This window comes from Bombus vosnesenskii, unplaced genomic scaffold (genome assembly GCF_011952255.1).
Source record: "Bombus vosnesenskii isolate JDL3184/JDL3185 unplaced genomic scaffold, Bvos_JDL3184-5_v1.1 scf7180000016274, whole genome shotgun sequence".
NCBI lineage: Eukaryota > Metazoa > Arthropoda > Insecta > Hymenoptera > Apidae > Bombus > Bombus vosnesenskii.
The window spans coordinates 759002-786766 of record NW_022884343.1 but is presented as its reverse complement, the minus strand read 5'-3'; the positions used below and the strand labels follow the sequence as shown (position 1 = coordinate 786766).

Sequence of the window (27765 nt, the reverse complement as noted above, 5' to 3'; positions counted from 1 at the left end):
AATTTATCCACTGGCATCTTCAAGAAGAATAAACAATCTTTGTCCTGGCCTCAACATCCAATCCAATCTTTCTAACCTAACCCGAATCTAATCTCTCGAAAAGCATCAGAAGACTTGGAGTTGCGACTCAGTATAAATCGACCGCAGACCAAATGATACTATCAAACCCATTCCCCATCGATCCGCAAGCTTCCTAACCGAATAACAATCGACTGAATGTTTCAGAAGTACTCGGTCCAATCTGGCCACTGTTTCCCTTGTGGAGAATTATGGATGCTGGTAGCAGAGGGCCCAACAGCTCAGAAGAAAAACAGGATTAATAATTGTTGGATCGAAAGTACGGAGTTGGAATGACGGAACAAATATTTGGACGGAAGTGGTTCCCGGACGAAAGCGATTTCATCGAGTCCCAGGAGGCACGTACTTGCCGGGGGACTTCGGACGCGGCTTCCCCTCGGCCCTTTCATCATGCCGGAGTTCGACAAGTTCGACAATACTGGCTCATCAGGCCATTGTCGGCCAGGTACAATGGTGGGCGGTGGCCTTTTCGAAAACGCGCACAACAATGCCGATCTAGTCGTGGAATGCATCCGACGCACCTTCCACTTCCCATTCTGCTTATCCTTCCTTCCGTTCTTCGTCTCTGCTCCGCGATTTCCACGCTTGTTTGCCGATTCCATCGTTCGAATTACTGCACCGCCATTTTAATACCCACCAGTGGCCATTTTGTCGTCATTTCAACTGCTTCTCGTTCAGCTGAATACACCGACTTAATATGGAAATTCTTCTCCGCTGTTTCAGCGTTCTTTTTTTTAATCGATGTCCGAATCAGGAATTTTAGATAGAACAGGTTTTATATCGTAGGATTTTTCAGGAAGAAATTCTCGTGTTCAGATTTTTTTTCGGTGCAATTTTTTTGAAACTGAAAAGTTGCCTCGCATAGCACGATATAAGAATACGTGTACGGATATGGTAAGATATGTTCGGTACTCGATGTCGTCCATTCACGGTACCGTAGCGTCATAAACACGCCAATATTCTGCAATCTTGCCTAACAAGGTTATAGTGCTTTTCTTCCGGGCATAGATAACCCACAAGGTAAAACTGAGAGGATAATATCGTGGAGAAAAATTCACCGCATAGACGACGAACACCACCGATCGACGTCTTCCATCTGTCGACCTCTTTGATTTGCGATTCCGTACCAGGAGATCGCGGAACTGTGAGCCTGATTGAATTTTCTCCAACCAAATCCAGTTTCGTGCTAGTTGAAACGTTTTTTCTTTTTCTTCTTTTTTTTTTTTTTTATTCAGAGGCTACCACTCGATTTCATTCCCTTTTCTCCTATTCGACGTACCGAGAAACTAAACGTCTACAGGTAGTTTCAAAAATCGTGTCCCTGTGACTGCATGATTCGATTGATTCTCTGTGACCGCACGACTTGACTACGACTCTCTGTGACTGCACGACTTGGCTATGACTCTCTATGACTGCACGACTTGACTATTACATTCTGTAACTTCATTTGTGAACAAATGATACGTTAGCGTAGAGTTTTTATCGAAAATCCGAAACGAAAGCTCCAGATTGTAAATTCGGAAGCGCACGAGAGCGCCTAACTTGAATATTCCATAGAAACGATGGATCTTGTTTGCCGCGGTGAAAAAATCGCCGGATTTTTGCTCTTTTTCAGCGAACATTGAAATTCATCATGGCACGGGGATATGTTTCATCCTAACGAGCAGACGTGACGGCGTATCGGCGGTGCATCGAACCGATCGAGCAGCAACTTCGTACGGGGAGGTTCACCTTTCACTTCCGGTCGCGCCTGGCAACGGCAGCCTGGCATTCACGTTCGCGAGCTAATTAAGCCGATGCATCCGAGGCATTTCGCAGATTCGTTAACGAAGTTGCTCGCCGCGCGGATCCGCCTTGAGGCTCCGTTGCTGAGCACGTACGATCCCTGTGCTGAGCTTGGCCCAGGCCTGCGTTGTAAACGCACCTTTCCATCCGCCGCGTTGCTTTCCTACCGCTTCATTACACAGATCAGATTATCGTCGCATCGTGTTCATTCTTCTCCGCTGCGTTCAACCCTTCCAACCCTCTAATCTGTGTTTCGCCTCTGGCTGATCGGATACACATTCTGTGATTTCGCCATAGCAAACTGACTCTTCTTCAAGATCCACGATCGTCCGAATTTACGCGAAACGAGTTACTCGTGTCGGAGTACAGGAGCTGAAAACGACGTCATAAATTTTCTTTCTTACTTTTCTTTCGTTACGATCATACGATTTTCCGCGAATTGACGATCGTTGACATTTAGGTGAATAAATTTTGCGCGGTTATTCCACGTTAGAAAAACAGCAATCGAACAGAGAAGAAAGCTTCTTGCAGATTACAAGCGTCCGGCCAAATCCGCTTCGTGCATTCACCGCGGTATTCAACAAGCTTGACGATCCACAGTTTTCAGCGAACATCGCGAAAGGCGCAACTTATCGACCGAGCCGGGGATTCATTATCGAGCACTCGAGCCGTTCCGGTGAAAAAACCAGGGAGTTTTATCCGGTCGAATAAATAAACGAGCTATGAGGCTAAATATTGAAAATTCTCGGACGAGCAAGCGCCTGGAGTTTTCTCTCCCGACCACGTGAGTTTTAATGAAACATTCCCATTAGCGTCAAGGGCCAAGGGAACCGCTGGTCAAGGGAATCGCTGCACAAAGGTTTGCTGGAAAACCGCGACATGGGCAGAGTTGCACACACCTAAAGCACATCCACGCTTCACCTATATATTACACTGGTACAATCGCAGGATTTTTAACGGTAGAAAAATTCGCGTGATCCTTCGGAAGGCTGTTTTTTTTTCACGCTTTTTGACAGTCACGAAAAGTGTCTTCCATCTGGGATCCCTGAACGAGGGTTGACACATTTATAAAATCGTAGAGGCAGTCTTTTCGACTGCTGTGGTATTTCCAGCGTTAGCATCTAGCGATCCAGCGTTCGATCCTGAATTTTCCTGATAACTGATATCGTCGTATCGAATGATACGCGGTAAAAATTTGAAGAACGCGTGGCAAGTTGTAGAAAACGAGGAAACCGGTTAATTGGGGTTCGATAAACGGACGATTACAGGACTCCTGTACACTTTGACAAGTACCGGTCATTTTCACTGCTATTGGCACAAGTAGCCTTAACACAACATTATTTTCAGTTTGAATACATAAAAAACAAAATAAAATTCGTTATATTATTCTTTTAGTTATCGTTGCAAAAGTCGTTATATCATCGCGGAAGAAGATACACCATGAAATAGGAATTTTAAAATAAAATTGTAAAACCAGTCAATTTGACTAGTGTGGTAGTTGCAGTGTTAAACGCTGCTTTCTCACGCTTCCTGGTGTTCTTTTCTCCCTTTTCCTTTCCTCCGTCGCTCATTAAGAATTCGTGTTTCCATGCTCGTTGATATTCTCAGTCGCAGAAAATGCAGAATCTCCGCGCGTAAAGTAGAATCGGGCGGTGACGATAGCGCGCGCGCAAACGGTTGACAAGCGATAACGTTAACGATGGCATAATTACCTTCAACGGCGGCCTCGTCGGATCTTTCCTGAGCACCACGTAACGAGTCTCGAAGCTGTCGTCCCAGTATTCCCGGCTGCGCATCCACGACGGCTGTAACAGAAACACAGAGACAAATCAGTTACGTACATGGAACTATCGCGTTGTTCGATAAGCGGACGAGGAACCGCGATAATATGCAAATTTGCCAACCACCTCGTCGAACCGCCAATGAAAATCGGCCGGACGCTCGATTTTTATGCTGCTGTCACGCGTTACCTGGCGCTTTTTAATTAATAATTAATCATCGGCTGGCCGATAAGCAGGCACGAGGGAGTAACATTCGGCTGAACGACTTTCCACCACGATACTACCGACTAGCATCGATTTCAACGAGTCATGGAATTTACGACGAACGATAAGAAAGTGCGAGCTCCGGTTATTAACGACTCTGAACCACGTGGTTAATGACAGAACGGTTACTGCCACTCGTCTACTAATTTACTGCTTGCTGCAATGGGTTCCTTAACAATCACACACACACACACACACACACACACACACACACACACACACACACACACACACACACACACACACACACACACACACACACACACACACACACACAAGCATATATAGCGGTACTCGACACAAACCTTCCAATGCTTTCTGTCCCGTGGCTCGCTACACAAAGATTCTATGCCTCGGACAAGATGATTGTCAGATGTCGAAATATTTTCATAGCACATTTAAACTAGCCTAAGTCTAGCTAAAGTCCTTCAAACGAACGAACATCTGTCAGTCTTACCATTCCTTAAGGGGGTATTCTAATTTTCTTTTTCAAACGACCGCCATTTCACGAAAAAATCTTTTTTCGACTTTTCTAAGGTTCATGCTATAGCGGCATCTATGTTAATTAAGAATCCGTTCGGTTTTTTTGTTTCAGATGACCGGAGGGGTTGAACCTCCCGTTCTTTTTTCGACCTCCCACTTTGCCAGCTCATAACTTTGTGAGTTTCTTCGGTTAAATTTTTATGTAATCTTAAAATATCAATAAACAAATGATAAGAAAACGGATAGTAACAATATTTTTTGTTTCGTTTGTACAGAGCTTCAAAAACCGCCCGAAATTCGTGCCTCCAGACTGGAATACTCCCTTAACGAATCCGATGGTCTGGTACAGTTCTCCTTCGCAGCATCGTGACAGAAAGAGAGTACCTCGACGTATCTTGAACAGTCAGCATCTTAACTTCTACCGCGCTCTCTGCTCAATCGCTATCTTAACTTATCGTCTATCGGTCGAGTTGTAACCACCAAGTGCGAATCGTCAATTGTGATCGCGAGCTCTATGTAAAGTGTCGAAAGCGAGAAGTATTAATAAATATACTGTTCAAACGTCTCCGAGTGTTTCTTTAGCACCTACCACGTCCTATACACCTCACATACACGCACACACTGAAAGGTATACTATTACGGTGTAGGGAAGCTAACAAGTTGTAAGTCATCCGTTGTGATGGCGAGTAACGCGGCGAGATTGTAGAATGGTTTTTTGTTGCTGGAAAAAAACTAATTTTCGAACTCTGACAGACTTTCCTGACGAAATTTGTGTAGTTTCTGATTTTTAGAAAAAGAACGATATCGAATGGTAAGATGGAAATTTGATAGAAGCGATGTTGCGGTTGGACAGGGCAGAAGATCCGGACCTATAAAGGGGAATATTTGTCGAGAATCGATGATCATTTTGGTTCACGCGGTTGTTGGCTGTGTGCTGTTCGCGCGTTAAATTAAACGACGGCTTTATCGTCGTAATTGCCTCGACGTGATACCTTGGTCGATAACGAAAACGCGATCAGGTACGAGCGAAGAAGGCTTCGCGCCTACAGCGCCTTTGAAATTCTCTCACTGTCGTGTTCCGGGCAACGTTAACGCCTCGCTTTCAGTGATCACTCGTTGAAAAGTCAGATCAAGTGAAATTGAGAATCAAATTTCTCAAAATTGATTAAAGTACTGAGACGCTTCCCGAAAAGATGAACGCGAAGCTTCTACGCGTCGAATTTTCGTTCGTCGAACCTGTTTTCTTCAAAAATTTTGACGAACCTCCGAAGATGTTGGCCTGGTTCCTCTAAGGTTCGAGTTACCGAGGCTCCGCTGTAATTGATCTAGGAAACACAGGTTAAAGACTGACTTAAGCGTGAAGCTTCTGAGCAGGCGTTGAGTGGATAAAAGCTGGTGAGAAACCGAAGCCCAACGGCTTCGGAAAATATTGGCCAAGTGGCCATTGGCTGGAAGTTGACTTATCCGACTACTCGAGGGCTTCGGCCAGGTGTCGAGCGGATAAAAGCCTTGGAAGGCAAGCGTGGCTGATTACTGCGAAAAACCGTCGGCCAAGTGCTCATTGACTACTAAACTGATTTAGAGGAAGAAGAAGCCCGATGCTACTTGCTACCGTTCGAATAAATTGGCCAAGTGGTTATCGAGGCTCGAGCACCTCAAACTGTTCTAAAAAATCTTAGCCGAGTGGCTATTGATCTGCCAAAGTCTGGTCGTCGATTAATTGCCACAGGACCCTTCAGACAATTACTCATTAAGATGTTACCACAATATATACTCCATTTCCAAACTAATTTGCAATAAAAAATATTTTAAGAATCCTGCATTTTAAATATCGAGCACCTCAAACTTCTGAAAAATCTTAGCCGAGTGGCTATTGATCTCTCAAAGTCTGATCGTCGATTAATTGCCACAGGACCCTTCAGACGATTACTCATTAGGATATTACCAAAATATCCCCATTTCCAACCTGATTTGCAATAAAAAGTATTTAAAAAGTTCTACATTTTAAATTTATCGAACCCTTGTGGTCTAATTTTTCTCTAGCGGAAAGCTACTCGAATACTGCGAATAACCGAGTATTCCATCCTGAAAATCCCATTGAAGATTGTTTATACGTTTTTTAATAAATTAAACCAGATAGATGATCTGGATTCGCTGTTATTACACCAGAGCTCTAAAAGCTCGGATTCTAGACGTGAAAAAGAACTGATTCCCTTCCGGTCGATCTGGAATCCTCGAGAACAGTCGAAAGCAATTCGATCACCATTAGTTGGAGGAGGCACAAGGACGCTTTGGTATCCTTCGGCAAAGAGGGATGATCGTGGAACGGTAAATGGGTTGACGAAAGGGAAAGGATCGGTCCTAGTCCAGCGAGATCGCATGTTCGCTGAGACGATGTGTGGGGTTCGAGTAGAAGAGCAACTGGAATAAAAACAATTAGGGGGAGGAAAAAGAAGCAGGACGAGTGGCGAGATGGAAGTGGCGCACACGAACTTTCCCAACGATTTATGGTCTTTGAAGCCACTCAGAGAATACGATTCAGGTTTTCGTATTAGGACACTTTGCTACCGATATTTTTGCCTCTTCTTGTCTTCGTATTACGGGACAATGATATTATCGTATTAGACCACGAACGAGCAAGTTTCCAAGATAAAATCTACTTGCATGTAAAAACGTGTGAACTGTTGGAACATTTCTGAGAAATCGCAGTAGCGAGATTCGAGTATACGGCGAGCTGAGATTGCTGCTGACAAAAGTACGTTTCGGATGATAAATATTTTGTAATTAGAGGAGCCGCGGCGTACTTGTAATACCAAATACCAATACCAAAGCATATAGTTTGTTTGAGAGGAAGAAGAAATTGCAGCAGAGAACGAGAGGAAGGAATAAAACTGCGTAATATCATAGGCAGACTAATAAACTTTTATACTTTAGAATCTCAGCAATGGCGGAAAGCGCAAGGTATCTGTAACTTTGGTGTAATTAAAAAATGGAAATAAAGCAAGGATTGCGTTACGGAGCAGCGATATTCCGATTTATCTTCGCTGTATGAAATTAAAAAGCGAGTAGATGGTAAAACGATTTTCTCTTGTGAACCGATGGGACAAAAGTCGCAGCACGAGCACAGTGATGTGCTCTTATGCACAATATGATTCCTAAAATTAACTCGCAGCAGTCGCAGCAGCTTCCGCGTCATAATCGACGCGTTCGCGATGTACCCAACATCTGGCACGGATGAAACACTGCACCTCTTTTGCCTTCGGAGTAATTCACATTCAAAACAGCACCCATCTCTCAGCAGGTTTTTCCTTGATATTCCGAATTAGCAAGGTGGCGTTAAAACCTAAAGCACCGTGTCGCAATTCGTATTCACCGAGTGTTCGCAAATTGGCACGAAACCATAGAATGAACGCGCAAACGAGTAGATCAAGCAGTTTACTGCGAAGCTTGAACACATTTTAGCCGCGATCGAATATTTGCTGAGACACTTTTGCGAATTGACGTTTTTTGCTCACTGGGAAATATCGAAATTGCGATGCGTTATATGAAGAACGTGAAAGAACAGAACAAAGACGTAACATAAGAAACCGGCAACGACGACGAAAACGATCCAATGCTCGACCAAAACGGACCTAATTCTTGAATCAGTACACGATAATTCCTGTGTTTTGTTCCTTGGCGCGTCGCGATACGTTTGGCGCGTTAAAGCAACTGGCGTTGTAAAAACTCGCAATCTTAGACGGCAGTCCACTGTAATAATAGTTAACGTTCTTAACCTGCATCGTCGCAGAAGAATCCGCGAGGAAAGAAATCTGTGTTACTCGACCAAGGCCATCGCTCGTAAGTGTGGCAAGTGTGGCTGCGTGTCAGCAGAAGGCTGAACCCTAATGAAGTACGAGTTTTAGAGTAACGGCAGCTTGACCTTGAGCCTCGGCAACGCTAGAAATAATCCGTAGCGGCGCGTATACGTCATGGAAGACCCTAAATCTCACTTTTGTTCGGAGTTCCGAGCGGCGAGACTCCGCCAGGGTGGCTTTCAACAATCCCTGGCTGCAGATTTCATATTTTCGACTATGTTACCGTAGGAAATTGAATTCCCAGGCAACCAATCCGACGAGAAGAGAGAGAGAGAAAGGGAGGGTGGGAGAAAGGGATGGTCCTCGAGGCGGAAAGGCCGGCTCGATTATCCGTTGATCATCCGAGCTTCCCTGTAACAGAGTTAATCCCGGGGACGTTAATTAAACAGCGAAAAGCTCGGCTCCCGTCCCATCTAATCCATCGAGGCGGTCTTTTAACGGCGGATTATTCGCCGGCAGGCTCTTTCTTTTCGTCTCCCCGATCGATCTTACGCCTCGCCTTCACGCGCCTTTAACGAAATTAGAGCCGAGACTAGCAGACAGCCTCCTATTTTCTGCGGCTATCTATCTTTTCGTTTATCCGTCTGCCGGGATTCTGAACTTTGGTATCGCTCGAATGGTTCATTTTTAGGGGTCTGCAGACCTTCCTTTCCACGGACGTGTCATTTAGAGGAATTCGAGCGATGAAACGGCTTCTCTCGTGGCATCTGTATTTTCCATTTGACACGACAGTGACGCAGGATATCGATAAGAAACGCAGATGTCTCGTTCATTACATTTGTATAGGTTAGGTTTGTATCGGTCAGATTGGTTCGCGTTAGATTTGACGATAGGTTGGACTCGCGACAGAAATAACAGAAATACAGCTATCCTCTCGTGTAATATGGCAGACATAGGTTCCGGAAGAATGTTACGTGAAAAATGAAGACACGTGATTAACCAGTTAGGTGTTTTACGACGAGTATACTCGTCACGAAGAAGTGGCAATATTCTGTGTTACGACGAATATACTCGTCACGAAAATATGGCAATATTATGTTACGACGAGTATACTCGTCATGCGTAAAACGTAGTTACAATTTGCTGTTTAAACTGCAATTTAGTAATTGCAGTAAGTTGCAGTAATAAAATTGAAAAATGAAACGGTCATCTCGTCACGAGTTAATCCTACGTTATAACAGCCACGGATAATCTGTGTTTGACGAATATACTCGTCATCGGTTACGTTTTATCGAACAGCTAACTGGTTAACACGATACAGTTATATCTTCTGTAATTGGAAGAAACTTTTCTCCCAGTTATTCGCCAAAGATTTTCTATGATATTCAAACGTGGGGAACAACCTGGCCGGATCAAAAATATCGATATCTTTAAGATGTAGCCACCGCTTCGCGTGTTTCGACGCTCGAACCGCAGCGTTGTCCTGTCGATAAAGCAGACCATCATCTTCAATTTCTTCCGCTAATGGCATCAATACCATTTCCACCTACACGTCCATTTTTCAATCTTCTCATCAAAATACCACCGTACACGAACTCGTCATTGGAACAGACCAATTATTAGATTTCACCAAAAATTACAGCGGTTTTACGGAAATTGTCGAGCACTGTAAGAACGCGGTGCGCCGCGAATCTTAATTAAAACGCAGATCTTAATTACAACAGAAGCGCTAATTATTTCTGCAAACAGTACTCGGTCTAACGAACAGCTACGAAAATTCCTACCGTCAAAATTCCCACGACCGACAATCTTTCCAAATCTGCTATGTATATCCGGCTGAAACAAGTTGGTCCACTGATTGTTAGATTATTCAAGACTATGCAAACGGCAATACCAGCGCTCTGCGCTGAGCAGAGACAGTTTCTTTTAATTAAATTCCGGCTCATTCGCATGATACGTCGAAACAAGCTGGCCGGACGGTCAGCCGTGTTTTTAATTAAAGGATCGCAGTTGCATTTTTTTTAAATTGCCAAAGAGTGAGTGGGTGGAGGGGGGCGGGAGGAATATTTCCCGCTGGTCGTTTGGCGGTCAGCCAAAGGAAAAGCGGGGGAAATTCAATTCACCGTAGCTCGTGGGACAGGAATACGCGCGATAATTATTTGCGCTCGCTCCTGCAAATATTAATTTCAAGAAACCCTTTCCTCCCTTTTGCTCCACCTCCGTACGCGAATGGAAGAGGAATTTTTTCCGCCGGGCGAAGGGGAGTAAAAAAAATATTCGCGCGCCATTCTCCCTGTCTCTGTTTCTCGCGTCGTTGCATTAAATTTCGCGTTGCCGGCCGGCTAGCTTGCAAATTACACTTGTATTTCATTCTTTTCTGGTTAGTTTTTAAATCGACCCTCTCGTTTCGCTCTCTCGAACCGGCTGGCCCCGATACCAATATTACCGTAATCGAAAAATACTACCGACGACATCTTCGCTGAAACTACTGGCCTCACGCGCTCGTGTTTTCTCTATTTTTTTTTTTTTTTTGTTTCGTATCGGTACGCGAATGCGCGCGCCTCAAGTCGATGAATCGGTACACGCAGTGTACGATAAATCGTTGCATCGGACGTGTCAGAATTATATCGGCGAATGAAACTTTTCGTGAGAAGCACGCGAAACTTTTCTAATTTTAATTTCCTGTGTCGCGTGTCTACGAACGATAGGAATATAATTGTTGAATTTCCACTCGTTATGAATATTCTGGTGAATTTTTCGAATATTAGTTCGGAAGGTAACAGAGGGTAGTAGAAAAATTGTTGAAATTATAAATTTAGTATTCGGGGCAGGTTACGTTAACGTTGAAACGGTTGTAGGGTTTTATTCTCCGGGAAATTTGAAGCTGGTGATTTCTCGTTAGAAGATGAACCAAGTGGAAAAGGTCGGCAATTACTGGCGACGATAATATTTTAAGCGATATTACGGAAAATAATACACGACAAACAGCGGGAGGAATTGCGTTTGAAATGGAAAGCAGTCGTTCTACGATTATTCGTGAGTTAGTTGGCGCAGGAAAACCAAAGGAAATGGGAAATTTCGTGGTAGAAGTAGGTGGAAAAACGAGAAATAATTTACATCTGTTCAAAGATTCATTTGATGCTGGATTATTACACCGAAATATCGTATTCCTCGTTTATTACTTTACCACATATTTTTATTTACATGTTCTCCATGCAGAGGATAATTACAGCGCACGTAGTATTAACAAAATTACGTTCTACAAACATTTAAGCTCTGCTTTTACACATTTCAAGATTGCAATACCTGAAAGTTTCCAAATAAACGTTGTTAAGTTTCGCAGTGGCTAACCAAATATAGTACAAGGCGAGTAGTTAGATAATTGAAATTTCCAGTTTTACTCTTCAACGAAACTTAAAGAAGACGAGAAGTAGAAGCATTTTCCTCCTAAAACCTTCAAACTCCAAAGATCGCTGGGCCCAGTATAATTGGCTCGTTGTTAAATTTGTTTAAATTTAAACGAGGAAAGTTCTACGTAATTTTGACGAAAGATCACGCACTTAAAGTTCTTCAAGTTGACTGAATGATAGAAGAACGAGTGGATTAATTTGTAATAGAAAAATATATCGAAACAAGTAACGGTATAAGTTCAGGTATAGCGTGTGCTGATCCAGATCCTCGCTCTTCCAATGTTACAATACAACAGAAGAAGCTATGACAGTGAGCAGCTTCATATATTTATAACAAATGACATTAGCAAAAAGTTAACCCTGTAGCTGTAGCTGAAGGTTACAAGAAACAGCAATAGAAATCTACTTATAGCTTCTTTCTTTCCAGACCTTGTAACCCAAAAAGTAATTTATATTCAAAGGCACGATAATACGGACCTCTGTTTATTTAGAATATTTGTTTGTTTCACTAAATTCTATTCTCTTCGTAACAGAGGTGTGCAGGTCACGGATATACAAAAGTAAAGACGTAGAGTTTTTCTTCAAGTAATTACTTCGACAAGAACGCTCGATAAAATTGTAATTTCGTTCTGCTACGCTGCATCGCACTGCGCTTGCATCTTGGAATTATTTCGATAAAGACGAACCGACAGAAATTCCTGCAAATTTCTAGATGTACAGTAGCATCTCTTTAAATGCTCGTCTTTTTGTTTCCCGTAATTGACCGGTCATTTCCACTATTATTAGGACTCTCCCTTAACTAGTTAACTGCGTTCGACGTATATACACGTCATTTGGATTTATCTCGACGCGGTTGACGCATATACTCGTCGTGTGAAATAAAAATTACCATTTACTATAAGAAGTAAAGTACTATAAGAAGTCATTTAGTGGCTAGTAGTATTCAGTGGATCTATCGTGTATTTTATAGAAAAAAGTTTGATTATTTGATTATCCTCTTTGCAGCGTATATCGGTCATTCCCCGAATTTCTTTGCCTTTTATATCAGCTTACGCGACTTTATAGCAGCTACACCGTCAAAAGCAAATCGAAAAAATGGAATTCGTAAGGACTCACGTTACGAAGTGCCAGTTTGTGTGGTACGTTGTCTTGAAAACCAGCACACGGAGATCAACCGAATTTCTGACATTTCTTTTATTATTTTCTGGCAATGTTCAAGTTATTAATAATAAACACCATTTTCAACGACGAATCGTCAATTTTTCATCGAATAAAAATGCAATACCTGCTTCTAGTTTTCCTTTACTTTTTTCGTCAGATTTATAATAGTAGCATTTACTATGTTTCGACGCGTATACTCGTCACTTGATTTTACCTGCGCAGCTCGTAAGGGATTTTTAAAACTAAATTCCAAAATTAACAAATTAAGACTAACCAGGTGGAAGCGTCGCTAATGAGCCAGCGATGTCGATGCGACACAAAGGCGAAATAAAAGAAGCAGAAATATAACAAGAATTTTCCAGGTTGTTGTACAGAGATCTATCGATCTCTCTACAAATCTGTAGCCTTTCAACTTTTATCCTAGAATCGCGACTCTTCCACGTTTCTCTTGACAAATTTCCAAAATTCCGGTCCTCTACGCGATCGTTCGTCGCCGAGTAGACGCGATTTTCGATCGAATCGAACAGTGACGATAACGTAACGCATAATTTTTCAATGGCACTGCGTTACAGTAGATTAGGAGACTGATGTCTCTCAACAGACTCGGATACGTCAAACGTAGGAACATCATCATCCTACGAAGTAGAACGTGCTCATCTGTTCCAAGCAGCTGGCTCAATCGTGTAGATGATCCATCGCGCTCGGCTGCAGGGTAATCTTGGCACGAGAGTGACTGCAAATCATCGACTATTCCGCGTCAATCACGCGTCAAGAACAAAGGAATGCTTAGCGCAGTGCATGCAACCATTTGCCTCGTGCTCCTACACGTTCCCCTTGCTTTTACGTGTTTCCTTTGTGCGAACGCGCTATTACTATTAACCAAAGCACATTGGCAGCGAAATAAATCCTATAGATCGTATCAATCAATCCTGACCAAGGGGTCCTGATAAATTTCAACCCTATTTGTTCCTTTTATCGGTAGAATCATCTTTATGGCGCTCTGAATAGCTTTTTTATCCTTGGAATTTCCTCTTTTCTTTCGCTTTTTCTTTTTTTCTTTTTTAGCAGCCTTATGTTGTTTATTTATCAGCGGAATTCTTCTTTCAGGGGGATTCAACTTCTATTATCTTTGGATTTATTCTTTTATTAATGGAAGACCAAATTTGTTCTCCTTTGGTGAGCACGTGTCGCTTATTTAGCACCAAAGTTCCCTTCTATTGGGTTGGCAACTAAGTGATTGCGGATGTTGTCAATACCAGTTAATGAGAAAATCCGCAATCACTTAGTTGCCGACCCAATAGAGGAGAACCGATGTGCTAAATACGGTGTCTGTGGCGGAATTTCGATTTTCAGAATTATTGGATTGGCAACTAAGTGATCGCGGATTTTGTCGATATCAGCTAATGACAAAATCCGCAATCACTTAGTTGCCAACGCGATGATTCTAAAAATCGGAATTCCGCTACAGACACGATACAACGCAGCGCGAATTACGACTCGTTACTTCGCGTCGATTAATTACATGGAAAATTCAGGATTCGTGAGGGATTCGGCTGGAACCGGCCGGATTATGGGTAATCGGGTATCGGCAGCCGCGTAATGCTCGCTGATGGGCCCCGGTGTGAATTACTTTATCCGAAAATACGTAGGAAATTGCGGCCACGCATTATCGCGCGATGCGTCATCGCGAGTGCAACCGGCCGCGATCAGACATCGACCTGGGCAAAATGAAATTTACGACGCGGCATCGCGTATAATACGTGCGTCCCAGGCACCGAAGGCTGGTCGTTCGCGGACCTCGAAACAGAGGGACGAGAGGGATAAATCGCGTTTGCGCCCGGCGTCCGCCGCCGCCGCCGCCGCCGCCGTACCGTCGCCGCCGTAATTACTCGTCCCGTGGCGCCTGGAAATTTACCGGAAGGATCGACTGCGCTTCCACCGATCCTTATCACCGGCAAACGTAGTTTTTCAACCGCTCGTGCAGCCAATCCTTGGGAAATTGCGAAAGAGATGGGGCGGTTCTAACGCATTTCGTTCGAGTCTCAAGTTTCCCCATATTTGTAAAAATACAGCGCTGTGAATAATTATGATAATAATTATGATACGATTGAACACACACTTTCAGGATTGTCTTTTCGATATTTCCAGTGAGAAACCACTGATCAGGTTTGGATGAGTCAGGTGAAATTGCCTTTGTGAAACGCACGGTGCACGCCACAAAATAGGACGCCATGTTACACGCTGAATTATGGTCTTTCGTAACCGAGACAGCAGACGAAAAGAATTTTCCAAGAGGGCTATGCTCTGTCATTTGTGCAGCCGCCACTGCGTAAACGGTTTCAAGATTTCCGAATGGAATTATTAGCGTGATCGACCTGAAAACGATCCACACACTACGGCAAATTGTTGCAGGACGAGTTTACCGTCAGCAAAAGCGACACGTAGAAAACAAATAGGAAATACAAAATGAACTCAAAAAAGGAATTAAACGGATGATACGATATGATTATGAAGCGAAATACTTCGAATAAACTGGTGGATAGTATACTTAAGAGATTAATAAAAGTAATCTTTGAGATAATAGAAAAACCACTATTGGGGAATATTTGACGGTTTTAAGAAAGTGCAGGAATTCTGTAATATTTCGATGAAAAATCGTAGGAAAAATCGAGCACTTGGCGATATTTTGTCGGAACGCCAAGCAAAAGCAGAAATCCCATGATATTTCGGCGAAATTTTAGGAATAGAACGCAAGTCTCGAATATTTCCACAAAATCTACAAATAAAGAGTTTTACGATATCTCGTCGGAGTCGTCTCGGGCTAAATTCCTCGTTCTGTGAAAATTTCGTCATAATTTCGCGGAAAATGCAGGATTTCAGCTAGTTCGACCGGTGTCGTAGGAAGATCGTTCTGCAGCCTCGCGACAGCCGGTAAATTGTACAAGGTCGTAAGGAATCGATGCTGCGTTTGGACATTAACGGTCGTGGGAGGAAATGTGTCGTTTCCTGGCCGGACCGATGCCGCAATGGAGAGGAAACGTCCGATAACCGACGACACGGTATTCGCCTACGCTCGACAAACTTGCAAGCATCTGGAACGTTCGAAAGCCAGGCAAGACAGTGGCGGCTGGAGATTCGGTCAAGGTTTGCGGGTCAAGTAGCGGCTCTGAACAGCTTGCACGCGTTCCCTTTTCCTACTGCCAACGTCGAGACTGCTAGCAACCATAACCCAGCCAGCTGTCGAATCGATAGCATAATCGAAGCCGTACCGATTTCAGCTTTCCCTTGGCATATTCGACCCAGAAACCTAAAAAATTGTTAACAGAAACCCTGTGTGATAATTGTTGAGGTTGAGCTTGACCGATCGAAGAACCAGTGAATGAATTTGTAATAGAAAGGTATACTGAACTAATTAAAGGTATAAGTATAAGTTTTCTTTTCTTCAAAGAACAGAAAAATATGTTCGCGTGTTTGATTTCCACAGCGAGCTTCTCTCAAAGTATTTATCAAGCGAAATTTATCAAGAAAACGTGGATATAGGCGCACGTAGCTCGCAAGTCGAGTGTCTTTATCGAGGACGAAGGAAAATACGGCAAGACGATGGCGATAGTTGGACGATATTGTCGTAAAACGCGTTATCGTTTTTTACTACTCACCTGCTTGCAAAGTCAATTTTTATTACACAATCTTGGAACAGTGTTTTATGTCTTCTTATTTACAACAATGGAAAAACTGGCGTGCTCTGTTGTTGTTAATCAATTTTCAGGTGACAATATCTATCACTTGGAATGGAAGCGAAGATTGAAGCCAAGAATGAAGATTGAAGCGTACATAGAAACGAAAATGGATGCTGGCAAAAATACAACTCGATATTGATCGATTTTTAACCGAAGAATACCACGAAAAGCGACAAATTAACGTGACAATTTACAACGAAGTCGAAACTACAAATTCTCCATGCTAATTCATTTTCCATCTTTCGCATCGTGTGGAAAAACGTAAGCTACGACGAGTATACTCGTCAAACAAGAAGTATATGTACCTGTTATAATATAAAATTAAATCGTAATGAAACGATTGTTTTATTTCTTCGTTTTATTAGCCACAGTGCTGGTCGTAACGCGAAATATCGTCATTTCTTTATGACGAGTATACTCGTCAAAAACGTCAAACTGGTCGACCAACCTTCGATTCACCTATACTGCGTAAGCTTTAAAATGAAATTACAAGAACGTAGGTCGCGAGAGGAAAGAGCAATTTTCCAATCGACGATAAAGAAAGCTATTATCTTCACTTACAACAATTTTCTCGCGTGAACCAACTTTCACCTTATCATCACCGTAGCCAGCGTTCAAAGTGCAGAATTCCCGTTCGAAGCGTAACGTTTCTTTTTCCTTTATTTTCCTGTCCTCTTTTTCCTTTTTTTCTTTTTTTTTTTCATTCGACTATGCAAATATGCGATGCACACAGCGAGGACAGGGAATAGGATCCTGATCAGGGAGACTGGCTTTCATCGTAAGCGGAACGTGTTCGACGACAGCGGAGGGACCACACGACGACGATGTCGAGGCGAAAGAAGACGAACGAGATGGGAAAAGGGGTGTGGGCCTTTTCCTTCCGTTGAATTCTAAGGTATCGACTTTTCAATTGGGTCACGTACACTGTACCCAATGCGCCTGTACGTGTGCACTGTGCACAGATGTTAGGAGGCGGCAGCAGCGCTCTACGTTGGCAATACAGCCCTAATGGAAATCGAAAATACGGATCGCGAGTGAAAATCACGGTTCCCAGAAGCCTGCGATTCGTTTTCCAAAAAAAGAAGACTCTGCTCGGAACGAAACCGAGTGAATTCTTTTTCCCATCGTTGCAACTTCCATAGAGGTTTGGTGGCACAGTAGAGGGTGTGAAACACAGCGGAAACGTTTCCGCCAAAGTAAATCGCGCGCTGTTTCACAGAACAAGCCAGAGAGATGCCGCGAAAAAGATATGAAACTGTTATGACCCTGTCCAGCCTCCATCCATAAATGTTTTACGACCGCGATATCGTTGTCTTCTACAGGAGAATTTCGTGTTCACGACGGTGCAATCCACCTTCTACGAGCCCGTTATCCTTCAGGATACAGCTGCTTCGAACGTCCCTCTTAAACGACTCCATAATGAACCCGTTTTCGAATTCATGTTACGGAGCATGCGATGTCGAGATAGTTTATTTTGCTGTGCAGCGAGCGGTGAAACAGAGCTACGCCGAGATAGACCAAGTCCTGAAGATGACATTGATCAACAGCGAATTAATTGTCTTAGCACGCGGTCTTCTCGCGATTTCGAAATTTCCTGTTAACCAATGAGGCCAAAAATGTAGCAAATTTAACGAACGTTTGATCGTAGGTAGCCTGATCTTCGGATCGAAGTTCAAAAGTACTGAACCAAATTTTGTAATTTCTCCTAAGCTGGCCTCTGCGAGACAGTCGCACGAAATTAAAATATTCAATTTTAGGGGAACTAGCACAGTGCTGAAATTGAGCAATTCCTTAGGAGAAGGTCGTGCGCGCTAGCGACCAAAATTAATTCTGCCCCATTTTCACCAGATACTAGCACTGTTATTTCAGTGAACACGCGAATATAACAATCCTGTGCAACATATTTCTCAGTCGTACTGTTTATCCCATTGTTTTCACTGTTTTGACACGTTAAACGTACACGTTGACATTCCCAATGTTAGCCAGGTAGCTGTCGCGACCTGTCGGGAAACCTGGAAAAGCGTGTGCCTAAAACGTGTCGCGGAAAGTAAGCGACGACGAGTATACTCGTCGAACACAGAATACGTGTAGTTGTATAACGTACAACTCTTCTACTTACATCTGACCAAGGGATACAACGAAAGAACTTAGCGCGGTCGGTACTGCAGGACACTGCCCTGCATTCTAACAAAATTGCAGGCCCTACGATATCACGTGAAACGATCGCTGTCCAAGCTAATCCGAACATAATCCTCCGTAACGTGATACTCTACAAACCAAACGTCCACTATTTTTAACGTTTATTTTTCCCACGCCTCGCTATGGATGAATCGTCTGCCATGCACACGCAAAGTGTAAAGTCTAAATTCGTCGCTGCTAGGAAACCATCCTTTCTCATTCCCTTTCCCTTTACCTTCGTCGTTCTCCCTTTCATCCCTTCCAGTCCAGCGTCAGAGAAGCTCGCACGAGAAGCCTGGTGGACAACGTTGGAGGAAATTTTCGCTGGTCAACTGGACTCCGTGTGTGTGTGTGTGTGTGTGTGTGCATGCGCGTGACAGAGAGAGAAAGAGAGAGCAGAAACAGGAGAGTGGCTGACTGAGACCGGTTAAGGGTCGGGTCTGTGCGTCGACCGCATTATTCATTCGAGCAGCGAACCGAGGGTTGGTGCGACACAGTCGAAGAGAAAGGGAGAGTCGAGGAGAGTGTTTCAGTACGTCGGCGAGTAATGCGAGCGGTAACGGAAAGCTATTTAACTTGCGGCTACGACGGACTTCCGACTCGGTTATTCCCCAGCAATACGCCTGCCTATGCCATGTGTTCGTGTCTAACCTGCACTTACACCTTGCACCAGGCAAACGCATCCGTACAACTTACACAATTACGGGTAAGCTGACAACCATGGTTTCGCCCGAGACCCATCGTTGCACGAGCTTATGAGTTACACTTGAATACAAGTTGATGGGTTTTTATGGCTCGTTTAGGTTTCACGTTACTAACGAGTTGTAAGTAGCAGAACGTTGACCAATTGTTAGGTGGATCGTTGTCGTGCGACGAAAAAGATATTTTTATTGCTAATTTGAAGCATTTATGTTACTTGGTTGCCCAACATACGTTCTCCAGCTACTTTTCACCATTACCAGTGTCGACTAATTTATGGATTAAAGCTTCGGAGAATTTGTGCAGGAACAGAGTTCAAAATGGCTTGAAACCATTTGTGTCCGATTTGCCTGTGACATTTTACAGTTACATTTTTTATAATATAAAAATATATAAGAAATATGTAATATGATATATACAGGGTGTAACCGAATAACATGTACCAGCAGCTATATGAGGTGGTTCCTTATGAAAAGTGGAAAAATAAGAAGAAAATATGGAATAGTATTTGTTCATTTAAGGTTTACTTGTTGACAAAATTGAGTTTGAAAATTGATTAATACATATAATGTGTGAAATATTTGCCAAATATGTTTCTTCTGACAGATACGTGATGACCATAGCATGACGTAGGTCTGGACTATAACTATCATAATATCCATTGAAATCTAAGCTGCAGAATTTGCTCTTGAGAGTGGTACAACGACGCTCAGAATTGGACGTTCGCTATAGCGAAAACATTCCATTTATATTGGGTTGGCAACCAAGCGATTGCGGATTTTCTCATTACCACCTAATGAGGTAATGTACCATAACCTAACCCCAATCGTGCAATAGCAACTGCTCAATTCTTGTGGAGCAAAAATTAGAGGGTGTGACTCAGTTACAATCTGATCTGTGTAGCAACATAATGTTAAATACAGGAATGTTAGACTTGAGAAAACTCCACATTGCAGGAGATGGGAGATAAAATTTGGAAAAATTCGATTCTAGAAAGCCAAAGCTATCTTTGTAAAAGTGCCAGATATAAGAAGAATCCTCACCGATTTTTGCGACGAGACCACCTAGTTATCATGCAAAAAAAAAAAAAAAAAAGAAAAAGAGAAAAGGAAAAAGAGAAAAAACGACCGATTGTCAGGATTTTCTTAGCATTTCCATATAATTATCGCACAAGCTGCTTGATCAGCAGGACAGGGCACGGTGTACCGTGAGCACGTACTGTCACACATATGGGGCAGTGTAAACAGAAAGTTTGTCAGTCACTAACCGCCACACCCTCTGTTTCCTTAGCAATAATTTAATACGTCGCGGGGGTGGATTGGCCGGCGTGTGTTTATCGAGCGTATGCAAGCGCCACTAGCGTGTTGCGAATTTAGAATTACCGCTGTTATCGGTGCCGGACCGCTGCTTATCATGCGGCAGCCTGATTAATTAACGGACCGATTTCCTGCGAGCCTCGTCATCTAACTCGTTCGAACTCTATATTCGAAAACAGAAGCAGAATATCGTCATCATCAGCTGCAACAGGAATGTTGTACCAATATAATGGTTTCGTGGAGCAGCGTAAATTTTCATTTTTATTTCGAAGCTTTCTACACTGTGGCTAATTTCAAAGAGCCACAATAGTGTACAAATTGATTAATTCGCTACTTTTCTCACAGGATTGTAAATAAAGCACTGCAGAGAATGGATCTGCCTCAAAGATAACTCAAACTTATTTTCAATTCTATACCTAATTCTAGAACCACGATAATTCGTTACTTTTCTCACAGGATTGTAAATTTAGCATTGCAGAGCATGGGCTTGTCTCAAAGATAACAAACTTATTTTCAATTCTATAACTAATTTTAGAACCACGATAGCGTGGTTAATTAAAAAATTAATTCCTTCCAAATTTTACACGCAACGTATTCTACTGCAAAATTCTTTTAAACGAAAGCCAAACCCGAATTTCTGTAATCTCGTTCCTTGAAGAGAACGACAAGACAAACAACAAATTTCCAGGGTGGAGCCCGCGTTGAAACGTCGAACGAAGATAAAAATTGGGAAATGCCACGACGGTGATAAAAGAAAAATACCACTCCGGTGTGTTTACGGCGATAATCGTAAAACACAACGTTTCAGGGAAATATCAACACGAAAAACCCGAAGATAGAAACACGGAGACCGAACGTAGGAATCAACAAATATCTGGCTACATTCTTATCATGGGTTCTACTTAGAGGAACGCGAGGAAGAAGAATCCCTGGCGGACGTCTAGTTCGCGTCGATACTTGGATAGCTTCCTATAGAAGTTTCCAAAGGGTAATAGAAAAAGTTTCACGGCTCGATCGTATTATCGTTGCCAGACGAGCATCGTCCGTGACGATGTTGCGCTTCTTCGTGGCCGTGCAATCTTTTGTTTCGTCCAGCCAGAGGATACAATATCTCTTTTCACGATACTCAAACATCCTAAATTAGACCATCGAGTGGCCACATCGACTTACTGTCACGAGCCGCAAGCGTCTGCATAATTCTCTCACGCGAAATTATTCACCCAATAACATCGTCCCCCCACCTCGCTCAATTATATTCACAAAAAAAAAAGAATCACTGCAGATTTACAAATTTCGTATTAGCTTGTCCGAAAAATTTTTTTCGTTTCATAAGGTGATAATAGATGAACAATAATTTCTGTTTTATATCATTTTATTGAATTAGGTACGATCCATTTCGTTATATTTCCATTATTATGTTTCTGCATAATTCAAAAAATTAATATAAAACAAAAAACATTGTGCGTCTATTATTTCCTTGCAAAACGAAAGAAACTTTTCGGACAACCTAATACTTTCAACGATGCGTCCAAACCGCGTCTTTTCCTACAAACGCGATAAAACTGCATTTCAGTGAACGATTGGAGAAATGAAAAGAAATACTTTCCCACTTATCAAGGTAAAATGGTCGGAAAAATGATTGGAACGTTGCATCGAAACAGGCTGCGTTCGTTTCCCATGGCGATAAAAGGGAGCGCGCAAGTACCAAGTGGAGTGGGATTGTCTGGGAGTCGCAGCAGTCGACACTTTGGCACGTTTAACACGCGGAATTGCACTTGGCTGGTAAAGAAGATCGGGACAAGGTGGGTACGCCGTACGCTCCAGTCAAAGGCAGACATTTTTGTAGTTTGCTGGGTGCGGCGCGGCAACGTTCCTCGAAAACGCGCCTTCCGGCTCGTAGAAAGACCGATGGCGATGGGTAGAGTAAAAGGCCGGGCGTACACCGACAGGCTAAGGGGGTGGTGGCTGGCTTTTAACGCAGGGCGGTTAGATTATCCAACTTTTGCCCCTCGCGTTCCGCGCACAATGCGCTCCAATGTAAACGCGTCTGCCGCGATTACGGTTTAATAAAGTTTCGCAGTTGCTATTTTCCTCTTCGATTAGCCGCTTGCTGGCCAACTTGCACTCCGATGAACTTTGTCCCCGTTAGATTCGATTCGTTTTCACGTTCAATTAACACCTTTTTTTTTCACCCCTTGCTCGGCTATTCGACACGTTGGTTGCGCGTGTAAGAATAGCAGAGACGAAAATAATTATTTGTATAATTAACGCTTTCCGCACGACAAGCTGACAAGTATCGACAAGTATAAATAGGGAAACGGTTAGCCGGTTAACTTCGCTTCGTCGTGTCGTGCAGATTTCTGTATGACGTGCCGCTTAAAAATATATTTGATGCACTGTCAGGCGCAATTTGCGTCTCGGGACGCAACTCCGAACAAACAACTTTCAGCCGAATTTAGACAGAATTCGAAGGTACGTTTTTGCTCCACGACATCGGTCGATTCCATTGGGTTGGCAACTAAGTGGTTGCGGATTTCGTCGTTAGGTGGTATTGGCAGAAGCCGCAATCATTTAGTTGCCAATCTAATAAGTTGTGGTGTTAGAACTTGGAACATTTCAGAAGAATCTTCCCCTCTGCGGAAGCATAAGAAAGTAGACTTTTTAAACCAGAATTAACTTTTACAAATTTCGTTTTTGCAACCTAATTTGATTCTTTTTTCGACCAGTTGGAAAATTTTTTCGAAAATTTGGAGGAAGTTGCAATTGGTAGAAATCGTGGAAGAGAAGCAAAGATCGATTTCTACAGTATTTTTAACAGAGCCTGTAACGGGAATTGAAATAATACATTTGGAGATTTATGTCGCTTACGTGTGTGCTGAAAGTTTTGTCGAAATTTGATCGAAAAACTGTTTAGGTTTCAGGTCGAAAATCGTGAAAACCGTGTTTCTTCGTCCGTAAAAACGTTAACCGATTTCTATGAAATTTTCTACAGACCTGGCAAAAATCTTGTAAACGCGTTGCTTAAATTTTGACTACAGGCCCAGGTAAGAAAGTTGCCAGAAAGCACGTTTACTTTCTCTTCGCAATTCCGATCAACTTGCAATTGCAACTTCCTCGAAATCTTGTTACACGTCATCCGGTAAACTAGTTCTAAGTTCTCAAAGATCAAGTCGTTCGGTTGAATTTTTCAAAAGTTATTCTGCTTTAAAAAGTGCAGGACTACTGTACACCCACCGTATAATGCAAAAGTGGTGCTAATTTATTTAGATCGCATGATTGAATATAAATCGATAGATTCAGCTGTTGCTAATCGGAAGTCCTGTTATTGGAAATTCACAATGGCTATAATCTGCGATCTAAAAACTCGCACAGAACAAGCGCGCTTTCACGAGAAAACATATAAAAAGCATAAAAACTGAAAAGCACGGTTAATCTGTTAAGTCTGTACAATGAATATAAAGCGGCAGGCTCATCTGTCTCGCGCACAAGCGCAAAGAAAAATTATTCCATTTCGCAAATAGTTTCATATAGAGGCGTACAAAAGGCAGAAAAACTCGAAAAGCGCTGCTAATCTATTAGATCTCTGGCCGAGTGCAGAGCAGCAGGTTCAGCTGGCGGAACACGAAATAGAATTGCGCGTCCATTAAGCTGGCACGAGAGCGTAACGCGTTCGGATTAGCGAGGCCATTTTCACCGGCAAAAGAATCAGAATGTGGAGGGTGGCAAAGGTTTCAGAAAAGGTAGAGTAGGCTTGATTAAAAGCCGATAACGACATCTCTAACGCGTACCTGACTATCCGATTCTTTGATTCGACTTCACGGCGGAACCGCCGGTTTCTCTCTGTCCCTCTTTCTGCGCGTCCATCATTCAGTCCGTGGCTCCAAAGCTTTGTACAAGCCATTTAGGAAGCAGCGTACGAATGCAGCCGACATACTCTACACGCTAACAACCTTAACATTCAAAAATAGTCTTTTCCCTAATCCATGTTATAAACCACGTTATAAACGCTGACTTTAAAAAAATCACCTCCTTCCAAGTCCATTTTGTAAACTAAATCGAGAAGTCTAACTTCAAAATGTAGATGCCCTCCGAGTTCATGAGACAGACTACGCTAAAAATCCTAAAAGCTTTAAGCTAAACGATCTTTTATCATCTTCAAATGAATATATATGAATATATGAACAAATTAGATAGTCAGATGGTTCTTCTAAGATTTCTTCCCATAGTTACATAATGTGAAATAAAATAAAATAAAATAAAATAAATGCAATCGCGCAACTATGAAACGGTTAACCATCGATCGTTGTTGCCTTGTACTAGCGGAAGCCTAGGTAATCCTTCGGTGAGGTGTACGAACGAGAGCAGAATTTCCATTCTTCTTCAGGCAGGCCGCGTTTTCGCGCGATTAACCGCCATTCACCGCGGTTTATTTCGTCAGTCGCCCGTAAAGCTAATCGACGTGCACGTGTCTCGCGGCGTTTGCTACCTACAACCTTCTTCCGTACCCTACGGCCTCCTCTTCAAAGTTACCGATAGCCTGCAGAAAGTCGCAATTCCTGCATTGAATTTCGCCTTCGGCCAGGTTGATGATCTAGAATTATTTCCGTTTCTTTACGACGAAGATGTTTGTTTTCGAAGAAGTAGACGAAGAACGATATAGCTACTCTCATAAGAATTTACATCGTTTGTACTATAATACGAGATGTGTTCAGAAAAGATGGATGCGCGGGTACCCGACATTTTTTAACGTTCGGATACCCGCAATTACAGGTACCCGAAATTGTAGTCGAGTAGGGTCGAAATTCAGAAAGTTGTAAGTACGATGTTTTTTTCATTTTACGACCCGATCCAAACCCGAAATATCAAGACAGCAGAGACAAAGGCTCGGTTTTTTCGGTCACGGTGAAATACTAGTTGGAATTTACTTTAAAAATGGATCTTGTATTCGTATGTTCAACCGTACGGTGAATACATATTCATCAGAAGGTTGATTTCCCCGGAAAACACATCCACGATAATGATAACCTAAGAATCTTCAATGGTGGTCGTACTGTGATCGTAAACCACTCTAGCCAGTCCGAAGATTGGTACGCTCTTACGATAATACCACGTTCAGTCCATGAAATTGAACAGCTAGGTCCGTGTATTCGTGCGATTTTTCTACCATTTCGATTCGTGAGTACACAGGAGTCAGGCCTCTAATCAGGAGCTATTGTGCGGCGCTTCCTGTGCTGAAAGATAGCGTCGGTCACGTGATGATGGAACAGCTGGGAATTTCACGGAAATATCGAGAATGGTGGGTAGCACCAGTAAGGAAAGTTCGACTGTCGGATCGGTCGAGTTAATCCCTTTGGATACCGCGAGTCCGTGGACGAAACGTGGGAGTGGCTATTGTAGAAGCTAACGAACGCGAATTCTCGTTGATTACGGTTGTCAGAATGTTACTAGTTCCACTAATCGGGCGAACTAGGTTGGTTTCGTCTGTACGAGTTTCGTAGAATCGAGGATCCGTGTGTCAGGTCCCGCAGCGAACAGAATTTTTAACTTCTCATGAATTTCTGGCGTAATATCGATTGGCGGAGTCGCAAGGTCCAACGAGCAGCTCCGCCGTTCTATAAATCGTAAAGCAGTTTATCGATCACGTGTCGTGGTAACCCCGTTATTATCGATAGTACAGTTCGTTGCTGTCGGTCGTAAAATTCGCGACCTCGTGCGATCGTCGAAAGGAAGATAGTTGGGAATACCGCGGCATGATACGTTCATTCGATCGACGGTATTAAGTACTTCGCATATGTTCAACTGGAATTCGAAGAGGATAAGTTATTTGCTATCGAATACCGGTACTCGGGAACCAAATACACCAGTTATCAATGCTGGAATACGAAACAAACAGGACTCAAGTGTGAAATACTAATACCAAATTCCAAATTAACCTTCCAATCGCCGAATACCACCGATCGAACATCGAATATCGGTATTCGTCTAACAAACTGTCAGATCACTGTGAATATTGACTACCTAATATCGAATAGCAGCAAACGAGTGGAATGGACGCCGATTACTCGAATATCTGCCTCATTCTAAGTACAAACGTAGGAGAGAACTTGACATTTGCCAGGGCGCCGCTAGGAGTAGCTCACAGACGCGAGAGTAGTTCGTGCCGCGTTGAAAAATGGCAGGCTTAATTTCAATTTGCTCCGTCGCACGCGCGTTGAAAGCTCGCGTGATTCTGCCACGTTCACCGACACCGATAGCAGTCCACGGTGTTTATCGCGATGCCGGCTATCGATTGGACGGGATACCCGGGGCCGAGTTCCTTGGTCGCTGTTGAAACTCGCGAGAAAAACCAGTCTTCCGACTATTTCTCTCCCACGCCCTGCCCCTGTCGAGTCACGTGACCCGCTATGTCGTCGTACTGTCGTACGCGCCTTTGGTAAACTGAAGCTTTAAAAGAGGGCTGGACGAGCGAAAGCGTGACCGGCAATTGAAGTCCTCCGTGAAAAAAAAGAAAAAAGGAGAAGGAGAAAATAGCGGGAGATAAAATACGAAATACACAGGTGTACACACATAGAGACACGCGTATATACCAGAAGCGTTCTTTGGCAGAGACACAGCAGCCTTTCGGGACGCAATAAAAAGGAAGTGTACCGTCAGCGAGAGGCATTTCGGAGGTCCACTCGAGGAAGAATAGCAGATTAGAATGGCGGCCATTGTGAGCCGTAATATCCGGACGGCGAGGCCATGAAAGGGGCGGATTACAGAAATTCATTTGCCTCTGAATAACCGGGCTACGTGTGTCGTTTCTGCAGAATAAACAGCGGCAATTTAAGCTCCACGAGTCTCGCTAATCCGCGCGTCGAATCGCGGCTCATAAAGACGCACTTTCACCAACCGCGTCTCAGCCTCTAATAACAGGATCATAACGCGGCAACAAAAATTTCATTCAACGCGGCCAGCAAACACGAAATTCAATTGGCCGTTTGTGGAAATTTGAGCTCGAACGTTTGATCGCCAGTGAATCAAGTTCAAGATGTCGGAGATGTTTAACGCGGAGGTGTCAAGTGTCCGAAGTTGGG

At 43.1% G+C, this 27765-nt stretch overlaps 1 protein-coding gene across 6 annotated transcripts in view; it reads right to left on the bottom strand.

The window, feature by feature from the left end:
• The window catches only part of LOC117242330 (alpha-mannosidase 2), a 152822-nt gene that overhangs the window by 23537 nt on the left and 101520 nt on the right, over positions 1 to 27765 (bottom strand). For all 6 annotated transcript variants that reach the window (XM_033508888.1, XM_033508891.1, XM_033508890.1 and 3 more), the window contains one exon: positions 3576 to 3668. In XM_033508888.1, the coding sequence (XP_033364779.1) occupies positions 3576 to 3668 (93 nt within the window). The remainder of the gene's footprint in view (positions 1 to 3575; positions 3669 to 27765) is intronic.